The sequence below is a fragment of the Halictus rubicundus genome, chromosome 14 (assembly GCF_050948215.1).
Source record: "Halictus rubicundus isolate RS-2024b chromosome 14, iyHalRubi1_principal, whole genome shotgun sequence".
NCBI lineage: Eukaryota > Metazoa > Arthropoda > Insecta > Hymenoptera > Halictidae > Halictus > Halictus rubicundus.
This window is the reverse complement of record NC_135162.1, coordinates 3,334,245-3,347,303: the sequence shown is the minus strand read 5'-3', so window position 1 is coordinate 3,347,303 and position 13,059 is coordinate 3,334,245. Positions and strand designations below refer to the sequence as shown.

Genomic DNA, 13,059 nt, shown 5'->3' with positions numbered 1-13,059 from the left:
ATATTTATGCTGAAAATGTACAGAATATATGTACATACATATATCTATAGACAATTGGTCCAGACGATTGCTGGCAACTCGAAGTTGTACCGAGAACCGATGGGGCGCATTCGTTGACACATGCTTCGAAAGTTAAAGAATTTTTCTATGGCCTCTCTTAAAATAATAAGGACCACATATTCTCAAGGGACCTGGTCACAGAGTGGGGCAGGAATTCTCTTCACTTACCCTAGAACCGTTTAGGACCGTGTTTCATTTAACTTTCGAGCGATTTCGTTAGGCCTAATTCAGACAGGGCGGAAACCGCGCGGTGCTTAGTTACATTAACCCTTAAGTGCATAGGTAAACTAAATATTAGGAACATGAATGCATACATGGGGTCCATTGAGGACCCCACTTACCTAATTCCTTGCTAACTTTGATTACAGCAACAATTTATTTCTGTAAACTTTCTGTAAACTAAAAATGGCGCGGCTAAAAATGTTAACACAAAATCCAACACTGGGGTCCTTTGCGGACCCCACTCGTGCATTTAAGGGTTAACGTCTTCATAGTCGTTGAAACCTATCCGTGCAGTTGAAAACGCGCGGAGCTTATTTACATTATCGTCTCCATATTCGTTCACACCTGGACCAACGATCCGCACGGCTGCCGCCATTGGACCGCAGGAAACAAAATCGGCGCTGTATCCGCGCGGTTCTATTTACTATGGTTCTTATGGGAGCGTTCAGTTGTTTGACGAACTACGCGCGTTTAAGATGTGTGCCAGCATGAATCGCTTCGACCTCTCTTCTGTATATCCGCACGGTCTCCGCCTCTTTTTGAACAACTATCAATTTTCACGCGGTTCCGCCGTGTCTGAACTAGCGTTCTTAGTGTTGTGAGTCGTCAGTGTTGTGAACTGAGGACTTTGGACAGCGCAATTTCACATCGTTATTGCACGTCGTTATTTACATATTATTTAGACAAGTAAGTATTTTCATTACTATTATTTGTTACCGTTAGTTTTTTTGCTTATGCCCTTCTGCTATATTTGTTTCAGTGCTATAACGTTTCTTAATTTTCGTTCATTTTTTTAAGGATACAGTTTTTCTGGTTGCTACTCGAAGTGTTGCTGTACTTAAAGTGCAGAAGAGGCTAAAGTGCCTGAAAGTCGCAAAAACACCGACGCCTCGATAAATACAAATGTGGCTTAACACGTTCGTCGCCCAGCAAGAATCGGTTGAGTTTCTCGTGGGGCCCAAAGCCGATAGTTGGAGTGTAAGAGCGTGAACAGAGCGATTAGCTGGAACAGACTGAAAAAGACTACAACAAATTGTCCTAATTGTCCAAAATCACATGAAATATCTTTGAACTGTTTTAACGAATACCATACTACGTAATATAATGTTATTTTATTTTACATATTTTATATCCAGGATGAGGCACCTAACACTTTCATCGAAAATATCACCGTTATTTTTAGTAACACGAAAAAATGTTTGCTTCAGTGTGGCAATTATTATACTCGTTTTTTTTTAATGGAACAACTTATTTACGACTTTATGTTACGCTAATCAAAATATGTCGTTCCACTAAAAAAAAATTACGGTAACCTTGAAATATCGGAAAATATGTCCTGGAGAAGAAAAAACTTCACCGTCACAATAATTGCCCCACTGAACCAAACAATTTCTTCTTGAAACATTTTTTCGTATTACTATAAACAATGGAGTAATTTTTTTGTATATTTGAAATTTGTATGTGCTAAGTTCATTAAATATTTATGTTACAAATGAAATTTGAGACTTTCCTCCGTTCGCTTTTTATGTCAATTCCACATTTGGTCTTTCTATTTATTGCTTTATTTCAAACTCGTTTCTCTCGTGAGTTGTGTTTTCGCTCCCTCTCTCTTTTCGCACGACCCATTTCATATGTTCATTTGATTTTATTTTAATTAACATTTATGAACGTCATTAAGACGTCTTAAAGACGTTCCCTTTTGTAACACAAGACGTTCAGGAGACGCACGGAAGCCGTTCGGAAGACATGCGAGTCGTCTCCGTGATATCTGGGTTTATATTTTCATGGAAAATCATCCCTTAAATTTTTGCCAACCATATGCCAAAAAACTCTCATATGAAACAAGATGTAACAAGTAACACTCTCATGTAACAAGATTTATTTTATATTGAAAATATATGATTTATAATTTAATATAATTGTATATTTTAATAATAAATTTGAATAAAATATTGTATGGTTAAAACATAGTAACTAAAATCTGTAAGAAATCATTTTGCAGTATCCCCGAGTTATTCATATTTTTAATAAATTGATATATTTAATGTAAACCATCATCATAGAACAAAAATTGATTTTTCACAACAGCTTCGAATATGTCATTAATGAATTCACTGAATAATAAAGCCAAAACTGCGTAACTTTGTGAGACAGATATAGGAGATCAGTATAAATAGCACGAACTTGTGACTGTTATAACTGATTGATCAGATGATAAAAAAGTTGAATAATTACCGAATTATTGCACGGCGATAATAATGTTTTAGCTACGTTTATATAAGATTTGATACCAATTTGTAAGGTTTCAATAACTGAGGCCGGCAGTACGAATTCTACTAATAATAAAAAATACAATGACAATGCAGGAAACATGAATTTTATCATGCCGTGAAGGTAGTGGAACAATAGGCTGCAGGGCGGAATTGACAAGAATAACAAGACATAAGTAATTAGAAATAGAGGAAACTTAGAAAGTCATTTCAGCAGAAATATCTTCGGCAGAGCATGCTACAGTACGCTAACAGGAACATACTGCATAAATGAATTATTATGCAGTAGTCAACGCTCACGCAAAAAGTGTCTTTCTTTTGCCACATCATTGAAAAATCAATGTTATAAGAAATGGTATAGCCGAATAAGGAGGTTAAATGTGACCCCAAATCAAAATGACTTTGCAATAGGCCATTCTATAGCTTATCCAAAGAAAATGCTTTGTGCCAATTTTCAACCCTATATATCGACATTGGGGGTAGTAATGGGGTGTCAAAGAAAATTCGGGTTTTCCGTAACTTCTCTTATCTCTTCAATTGAAAATTCTAAAAAGATTCATAGATGTGCATTCTAATAGCTAAAATATGACTGATTTTTTCAGAATTTTCAATTGAAGAGATAAGAGAAATTACGGGAAAACCTGATTCTCTTTGTCACCCCTTCTGAGAGAATTAACATATTATTTATTATGGACAGTACAGAAAAACCATAAACAAACCGAAAATAAACAACATTCTTTGAGATGATATTTTTACATTTTCAACCTTTATTTTTTGTTAACTAGTTCTGACTTCTTTCGAATTTCAATGCCTCACTAAAATAAGATTAGTTTGATGCATATTCACTATTTTTTATTAACAAGAATCAAGCTGATTTTACAACTATTATTATATGAGTGAAAGCAATGAATAATTATGAAAGTATCACAATAAATTAATTCATATAGAAATACTTATCACAGATGTAAATGAATATGCAATGATACAAAACCTGCAGATTATATTCAAAATTAATAATTCGTAGGGATAATTTTATATGTATGGTTAGTAAAATAACACGAACACTTTCACATTTTTATGAAATAATCTCTTATTTTCCTAAGATTTGTGTCGTACTGTACCGCAGATTTAAAAAATGGTTTTGTATAAACGATAAACCAAACAAGCACCGCTTTCTTCATTCATTGCTCATCGATGGAAAATCTTTGGCCTTTCACTAGTGCGTTCATATACAATACTGTCGATTCATTCATATACATTGCTTCATGGTAACACAGCACACCCATACTGTACTGCAAATTTCCTATCGGAGATCTCAACTCCGATACAATTTGAGACTACGAAAGCAATTATACTGCTCTTTGACCTTTCTCGGTGTGCTGTAACATTTGCGATACTTTCAACTCAAAAAACTAATACAATAAAAATTTCATTGAAGCTTCGAATAGGAAACGGGGAGAAAATGCAAGAATGCGAGGAAGTATGTTGTATATGAAAATATATTTTCGTTTACAATATATTCCAGCTAAATATCTAGAACAAATTATTTCAAAACTATTGAAGCTACAAAAAAGTTCTCGAATAAAAATTAATCATTACAAACCAAATTGATTTTTAGAAAGAAACCCCACTGTGACAAGTTTCAAGTCGGTACCCCCACCACAAGGGTAGTTATAGGGTGAGCACGGTTTAATGAATTATGCTCCATTTCTTCTGACTCCACAAAAAATTACGAAAAATTCATGAACATTCTATCTAATAGCACACGTGACAGTGAATTATTTCAAACTTTTTGGTTTCAAAATCGATTTTTCAAAAAATCCGGAAGCATAAAATTGCCGATTTTATATTGAAGTTTTTATATTGAAGAAAATGCATATTTCATATTGAAATTTTGGAGATACCAGTTTTATAAAAATTCAGTAATGAGATATTATTGAAAACATTGTTCTTAATTTTTTTCAGAATTTTTTATAAATTGCATCGTCGTTTAAGAAAATCAGAATCCAATTTTTCGATGTCTCTTTACCTTTCTGTAGGCGTCTTATGTAATATTAAACATTTTTATATTCGGAAAAATAATGTACAAACTTAAAAATGTAATATAAAACCGTCCTTCATATGACCTCAGAAATCATTCCTTCCTCGAAAAATACAACATTTTTGAGTCACCCTGTATGTACGTATACGTATTGAATGGAGATCCCGTCATGATTTTTTTAAAACTGAAGCCTAAACAAAAAAGTTTTATTCCTTTTTCAACGTATTTTTGCGTGGAATCCAGCATCCTGCGTAGTTGTGCCGCATATCCTTCGACATCCTGAGTACATACATGTACATGCACGTTAAGTTCGTGTTCATTGAACCGTGGCTAACCTTTGTCGATTCCATTGGCAATTTCACTACAAAATACCAGAATCGACGATTTACTTTATAATTTCTTAAAATAGGGTAATAGGAATCCCATTACTGTGCCTATACTAATTATACTTATTTGTAAAGCATAATGAATATTAAAGAGATATATACATAACATATATATTAACAGATTTTAATATCTCGTTTTTAACATTCAGTATGCTTTAAAAATAAGTATAATTAATATGAGCACAGTAATTGGTACCCTCACAGTAATTGGGTTCCTTACCCTAGCCCATAATAAGTGAGAATATCCATTTTCTACTTCAAAATTATATCTAACATCATGACTTTATTTATTGCATAAAGCTAATTTGTTACATCCTTATTGTGCAACATTATTAGGCCTATGCAGAAGCTTTAGCCTCTTTTTTACTTATACTTATTAATCATAAAATACATTTATGTGCAGAATTAAATAATAATAAATGGTGTTTTGGAAAGATCAAGACCAACCTTACAAAATCACAAAACGGCGGGAAAATATTTCGATTGAAAATAATTTTATTAGGGGGTTGAGAAAAAAAAACTTTTACACACACCTAATCAGTTGGTTTAAAAGTAATTGCCAAATTCCTTCGTTTTGCGTTTTACAAATAATTTCTCTGATAAATCTTATTGCTCATATTTCTTTTTAAAGATTATTGCTTAATCTATCTGACATAAAATAATGTTTCTAACGTTTAATAAGAAATAGGATTTATTAGAACAATTTATTAAATTTATTAAACGTAATATTTAATGTGACAAACAATTCTACGGAAAGAACGAAGTAAAAATAGTTAGTGGACACAGTACTTACACAGCCAATAATTTAATGTAAGAAATAATTCTATAGAAAGTAAAAAGTAAAAATAGAGCAAACAATATTGCACCTGTAACTATTGGGTGTGGACACAGTAGTTACACAACCATTGTTTAACCAATATTTAATGTAAAAAGTAATTCTATGGAAAGTAAAAAGTAAAAGATGGAAAGTAAAAATAGAGCAAACCATAATGCCCCTGTAATTATTATTAGTAGACACAGTATTCACTCAACCATTGTTTGGTCAATATTTAATGTAAAAGATGATTCTATGGAAGGAAAAAATGAAAAATAAAGCAAACAATATTGCCCCTGTAATTATTGTTACTGAGCACAGTGTTCACTCAACCATTGTGTAATCAATATTTAATGTAAAAAATGAATTTATGGGAGGAAAAAAGTGAAAATGGAGCAAACAATATTGTCCCTTAATTATTGTTAGTGGATACACAGCATTCAGATGATCATTGTTGTTTGAAGAAACACATGTTACTTCGTGGGACCACAAAGGCTGAAGCAGAAAGCTGCTAGGTCGGAACAGGAAATCCGCGACTAACCACGTGAAATGAAATGTCCGATGGAAAGGATGATCTCTTGAAACTGGCAGTTTTCGTTTTACCACTTTCACGTATGTTATATGACTTTCGTATTCCAAGAACGACAGTACGCATTCCATCTACGATTTCTTCTATCAATTGTCATTGATTTTATATACAGCAATACAACACATTTTATTCATAATAATAAATGTTAATATTGTTCGCTATATATTGATGTCATTCATCATCATTACAATTGATATTAAGTATAAGAATATGAATGAATACGGATAAGTATGAGAATAAATAACTAAATGTTTGATAATTTTTTAAACATGATACTGCAATAAAAGGAACATGTAAATATTGATTTATTAAAAAACGATTATTGTCTATGCTTGAAAGATTATTTAAAATTATTTTAGTTGTAATCGAAACATGCACACAGTCACTTACAGTAATATTTGGACATTTCTATAAAGACAATAACCTTTTTTAAAGTTATTTTAAAGTTATTATATATACCAAATGATTTAAATTTTGTTGAGAAGTTAGAAGAATTAGTTTACTAACATAACTGATGGAAATCTACAAAATGAATTTTTAAACTTTCAATGTAGGCCCACATAAAAGAATGTTAAAAAGTGCCTTTTTTACTTTTTTTTTTTCATGGACTTTCGACCAATTTTTTAGAAATTGCTTTTTCGTATCGTGTAGTAAACTAATTGTTCTAAGTTCGGAAAAAAATTCAAGTCTTGTGGTCCATTCTTGAAAAAGTTATCGTTCTTTTAAAACTGACCGAATATTACTGAGTGTATTAATGTATTTATATTAATGATACTACAAGAACAACACTATCTCCACAATAAATGTAATAAAACCGGAATTAAGTATTAAAATTAAATATGTACCCATATAATTAAAATTTTTTTAACATTTTTAAATCATATGGATAGTGGAGAAGTATTATTTTAGATATTCAAGAAAAGTAAACAAGTGCTGTTATGAAACTTATATAAATTATATACAAGAATGTATAACTACTTCCGTTGCGGTTGCCAAACCGGATACGACAAGCGGACTACGTGTCTAATTTAGTTAGTCTTACTTGAAAAGAGTGGAATATGCATGCCGAGTGCACGCAATAACGTATATTTCATGTTACATTATAAGAATATTATGCAACAGACAGTACAATTACTTTTTCAACTTTCTATAACTTATAGTCTTATTAAAGCGTAAATCTCAAGTGCATGTTGTTGCACACTTGAAGCACGCATTTTATTTTCATATACTCTTGATAGGCAAAGGAGATAATATTTTTTAAATACTGATTATGGTATCATGTATCTGTATAGATAGCCTTCAAAATATCAAACACCTCCTTATTAATATTTCCATACACGCAACATTTATTCTACAATAAAGATTTTGTATTACATTTAGAATACTTTGTTCCAACAGTCACAAAAGTCGCCTATAGGTTAGATCGTCCATATTTATTTGATTTGTATAATTAATTATTGTGATTCTCAATAGCTCATAATAAAAGCATCTATTTCAAAAGTTTGACTGTATCTGTATCTTCTGTATTGTTAATTATATTCGAACACATATACATATATTATATACTTGTTGAATAGCAATTGATTAAACCATTAATTACGCTACAAATGTTTGAAATTACATTTGACATTTTCTCCAAACTCACATTACAATTACTACATTCTATTGTTATTTGTTTTTTAACTTATTTTACAAACACAAGTATCATCAATTGTTTTACGCAAAAATATCGTTTACATTTTGCAGTAATGGAAATTTTTAAATATAAAAATGACGTATCATTTTTTACTATCTGTATTGCAAAATATATCAAATTATCTTTAATCTGTTAGACAGTAACAAAATCATAGTCCAAATTATCAGGATTAGACATTAGAAAACTTTTTTCTCTGTTATTGCACAAGCTCATTTCTTAACCTGTTAACTGTTTAGCTTTATTTTAAGAACGTGCACTTGTATGCCTAATTATTTTTAGCCAGCATTATTTTTGTGCTTTTTTTGTCATTCTTTTAAATTTTATTTAATAGAAAATTCAAATTTTCTTCCTACGTGACGAGTATACTCGTCATTAGACAAAAAATGCGTCTTTTCATGACGAGTATACTCGACAGAAATAATTAACAGGTTAAATTTTCTATAGATACTGCGAAATCATAGTAAACTAAATCGCTAAACTAACCTTAACGTCAGCTAAAATTCTATAGAGTTAAAAGTACACAAAAGAGACATTCATTTTCCACTATCCTTCAGATTTTCAACGAAATATAAAGATCATCTTCAGTTTTTTAAATTGCATACTCAATTTCCTTCAAATGGTGTCTTCAGTTAATAGGTTTTGGAGTACCATCAAGATGTGTTTTAAATTATTTTTATTTCGTGAAGTATCCTTGTCCATGTCCTTTTCTTGTCCGTAAAACAAAGGTCAAAGCAGGAGGCCATATTTGTAAACACTGTCCTCCTTAGATATTAGACAACATTGTTACCGTAAGATAGCCATCTAGTTATATTTACATGAGAAACGTGCTACTTTCGTAGCATGCTCAGAATCAGAAGCATTACAAAAATATATTATACTTTCCACCTTCAATTCTGAGAAAATGTACAGTATGTAGTACAACAAACGAGTTTAAAACAGTACAATAGAAGAAAGCGAAAGATTTTTTTTTTAATAAACACATACTACTTTTCTAGTTGTGTCTACACTTCATTAACTATAATATTATAATTTGTTCGAAGCTAAACACACAATTAACTGCTTCATATGTGTACACTGGGATGGCTCTTATTTTCGACTTTTGAATTTTGTTTTTGCTCCCCCCCCCCCCCAGGATTGTTCCAATTAATAAAATAATCTGTGCAAAGTTTGAACTCCCGCGGATGACGGGAATACGCGCCCCCGAGACCTTAAACATTAAAATAATTAATTGAATGCTCATAAACTCGTTTTTCTCGAATATCTTCTAAATTATTGACTGTATCGAAAAACATGTTCGACAAGACCTGTAGATCTGGATATGCTGCGTCTTTTATGACGTATTGCAATTTTTCATAAAACTAACGGTTTTCGAAAAAATTTAGAGCGAACTGATTTAATAAAAAATAAGTTCCGCGAGTTAAAAAAAATACACATTTTTCGTTAATGTTTAGTAACAAAATATAATGAAAACACACTGCAGTTTTGAAATTTCAGAACAAATTTTTTTATTTTGTTCCGTCATTTTTATTAATTTTTTATGAAAACTGTTTGCTATATGACAAAAAGTAATAGGACATAAAAGACGCAGCCTATCCAGATATACAGGTTATGTGCAACATATTTTTCGATACAGTCAATAATTCAGATGGTATTCGGGGAAAACAATTTTATGAGCATTCAATTAATTACTTTAATGTTTGAGGACCGGGGGGCACGTTTTCTCGTTATCCGATCGAGCTCAAACTGCATAGATTTTTTTTTATTAAGTGAAACAATCCTGGGGGGAGGACGTAAACAAAAGTTTCGTCAACAGTAAATAAGAGCCACCCTAGTGTGCACACGTACAGTGGATCCAAAAAGTATCAACGTTTTTAAATTTAAAAAAACACACGTAAAACACACATACAGCTATATAATTTTTATTGCTCGTTTGTTTTAGACTGCTCTACATACTGGCGCTGGTTCACCGCAGCAACTTTTAGAACCCAGAATGGCGCAACTGGAGACCTTGGAAGCGAAGGTAAGGAAAAAGTATTCGTAACGTACTTGACGCATAACGGAAACAAAACTTTCTCACACTTAGAATTCATCGCGATAAAATTGTACGTTTTACCTTGAAACCGTACTCTTTTACGCTTAAACGTATGCGTATACGAGAAATATGCGTGGATATACACTCGTGGTCCTGGAAGAACGTTTGGCCACCACAGTTTCGAATAACTTCATCGGACTTCCTTCGCATTCTTACGAAGGAAGAATTCTGTGAATTCGTGGATTTTATGACAAAAATTCGTACGGAAAATACAAATTCTACAGTGTGTCCATTAATTTTAATGTTAGAAATTGTTTAGCAAGCCTAGGCACTTAGTACTCCGAAAGTCAATGGCGTAGATCGGCTACCCCCACTATCGCGCTCCGACCTTACATGCCTTACGACGAGCACGTATTCCCCTCTCGCGCTGGTGCCAGTCGGCTTGTCGTGGCCAGTGTCGCTGCAAGGGGGAAGGGGAGCACAAATTGAGGGGAAAAAGTTACCCACTCTCTGCCAGTATCGGTGTATGCACGACAGAGACGAACCGCGTCACGGGACCGAGCTGCAGCGGAAGCGTGGGGAATAGCGCGGTAGAAGGGGAAATTATAGTGAGGGAACAAGTCTTGATCTGGCGATTATGCACGGCACGCCAGATGGGCGATCAGAGCGTGATAGAGAGGGGGGGGGGGGTGATTCTACGTCACCGACTCTCGGAACACCAATTGCTCAGGCCCGCAGTGCGGACAAGTCACGGCACATCTCACTACATTTTTATTTGACGATGCACGAAAATTTCCTTTGGCAGAACTCTTTATTAACAGGAAATGCATATTATTGTTCATTTAAAAATCATTTAACAATTTTTTTATGCATAAAAATAATTTCTTTTTTTTCAACTTATTAATTTTATTGTTAAATTTAATTTTTTGTGATTAATTACCATTGCATACGCATTAGTAACCAAATTTAGATTTTTGTATAAAAATTTGGCCATGGAGGCACTCTCTAAAGTGCCAAAAATCGAAAAATGTTATATTAACTGTAAATGAGTGTGCAATAATAATTCTGTGTAATGGAAAGTTCTTACCAAGGAATATGCATTCTTTATACATTTAATAAAGTAGATTTATTTTTTGTACAAATTTTCAACGGTGGTTTTATTTGTTAATTGCATATAAAACTTCTAATAAACATAAAACAAAAACGGCAAAACATGTCCTGAGATTTATGCATATTCGGATACATTACTTATTATAGTTTAAAAATTTCATAGTTTTGTCTGCCACTTTTTGCGACTCTCAATTTTATAAACTTTTTAAGAAGTGTCCATACCTTTCCTTTAGCATCTATCGTGGAGAATTTGTTATTTTCTTTTTAAATGTATTAGTTATATTGTTAAATTTCATTTTCTGTGAATAAGTATACAGTTTTCTGTGAACAATAAGTATACATTTGTGAACAAATTTGGTTGTAAAAAATTTTGCCATTTGTTCGCCACAGTTACAGTGGGGAATTTACTAGGAAAGTTCAATATTCGTGTATATCACGATATGAAATACATTTCTTTTGCAAAACATGCGTATTAGGATGGAAATTGTTAATAATAATCATAGAATAACCATTTTTATGCATAATACAATTTTGCAATAATTATATGTCAATCATTTTTATGTATTTTTAATATATGTTTTATAACTATTGAAAAAGTAATAAGAATGTAAGGATAGATCGAAATGTGCAAAATCACGAGAGTCAATGATTTTGAGTCGCAATCAAAGTACTGAGAATGACTCGGATAGCGAAGCAGCAGCAGCATGCTCGGATAGCATTTTGTTGAGTTTATTCATTTTATTCACTAGTATTATAATTTGTTTAAGTTTATTATTGTTAATTTTACATATGGTTCATTTATTATTAATTTTGTTCTAAACTTGTTAGTTTTTAAAAATAAATTTGTTAATTTTTAATAATAAATTTTTTTTTGTTAAAATTATAAACTATATTGGTAAATATAATTGTCTGTAAAAAATTTCCTCTATATATGCATTAATAACCGAACTACGAAAAGTGCCGAAAACAGGCGATTTGTCCGCACTGTGAGGCGTGCTGTATACTGTTACGTATCAGTTCACAGAAAGACATCTCTCTTTCATTAGAAATTGATCTAGGAATTTTTCCAATAAAAATAGTGTAAGATGTTTCGTACCATTTGGAAAAAATAGTATTAAAAAGAACGTTAACTATTTTACTGGAACAGATATACAAAGATCATTACCTAAGTAATGACTTTAGATCATTAAAAATTAAGAAAGTCTAATGGAGTTTACTTATAAAGTAAGAGACGTTTAACTTAATAATTAATTAGTTTCATTGTACCAAAGATTAGGATCTGTAAAACACAACAAACTTGGAGGACTACTCAATATCACACATTTAATTTTTTCAATTTTTATTTCATTAAATAACTTACTTTGATTTTATGGAATTTTTGAGGTTTCTAGTTTGGCAGTCAAAGTGTTAATAGATTTTTCATTACAATATAGAATGTAGATACGTTCTGTCAGCTTTTCGGTAGTTATTCTTTAGCATAGCGAATCACTGGTTGCGATTAGATCAAGTGATTCCTTGTCTCTTTAGTAAAGAGTCTTTACCTACTGCAGATATAGGTGCAACTATTATGATAATTCTTCTCCTTAGATTACGGCCTCCTTTCGCTTCCCCAGTTTCCAATCTCCGCTTAATTGAAATTCTCGTATCGGTGTCGAACTTGTAAAGCGATTACATCAGATAATCGCTCTTAATCTTAATGATATACCTGTAAACGCGCGCTCCGAAATCACTATTTCCTATTTTTATTCTTCTTTGAAGTCAGCTTTCAGAATCTCATCATTGAAATTGTGATAAGTTTCGTTGTTGTTTTCAGGAATGTAGGTATACGTTCACCCTTCA

The 13,059-nt window shown here is 32.1% G+C and overlaps 1 protein-coding gene across 2 annotated transcripts in view; it reads left to right on the top strand.

Moving 5' to 3' along the window:
• Nucleotides 1-13,059, top strand: part of Sprt (PDZ domain-containing protein sprite) — a 121,930-nt gene that overhangs the window by 63,185 nt on the left and 45,686 nt on the right. For both annotated transcript variants that reach the window (XM_076800003.1, XM_076800005.1), the window contains one exon: nt 10,018-10,098. In XM_076800003.1, the coding sequence (XP_076656118.1) occupies nt 10,018-10,098 (81 nt within the window). The remainder of the gene's footprint in view (nt 1-10,017; nt 10,099-13,059) is intronic.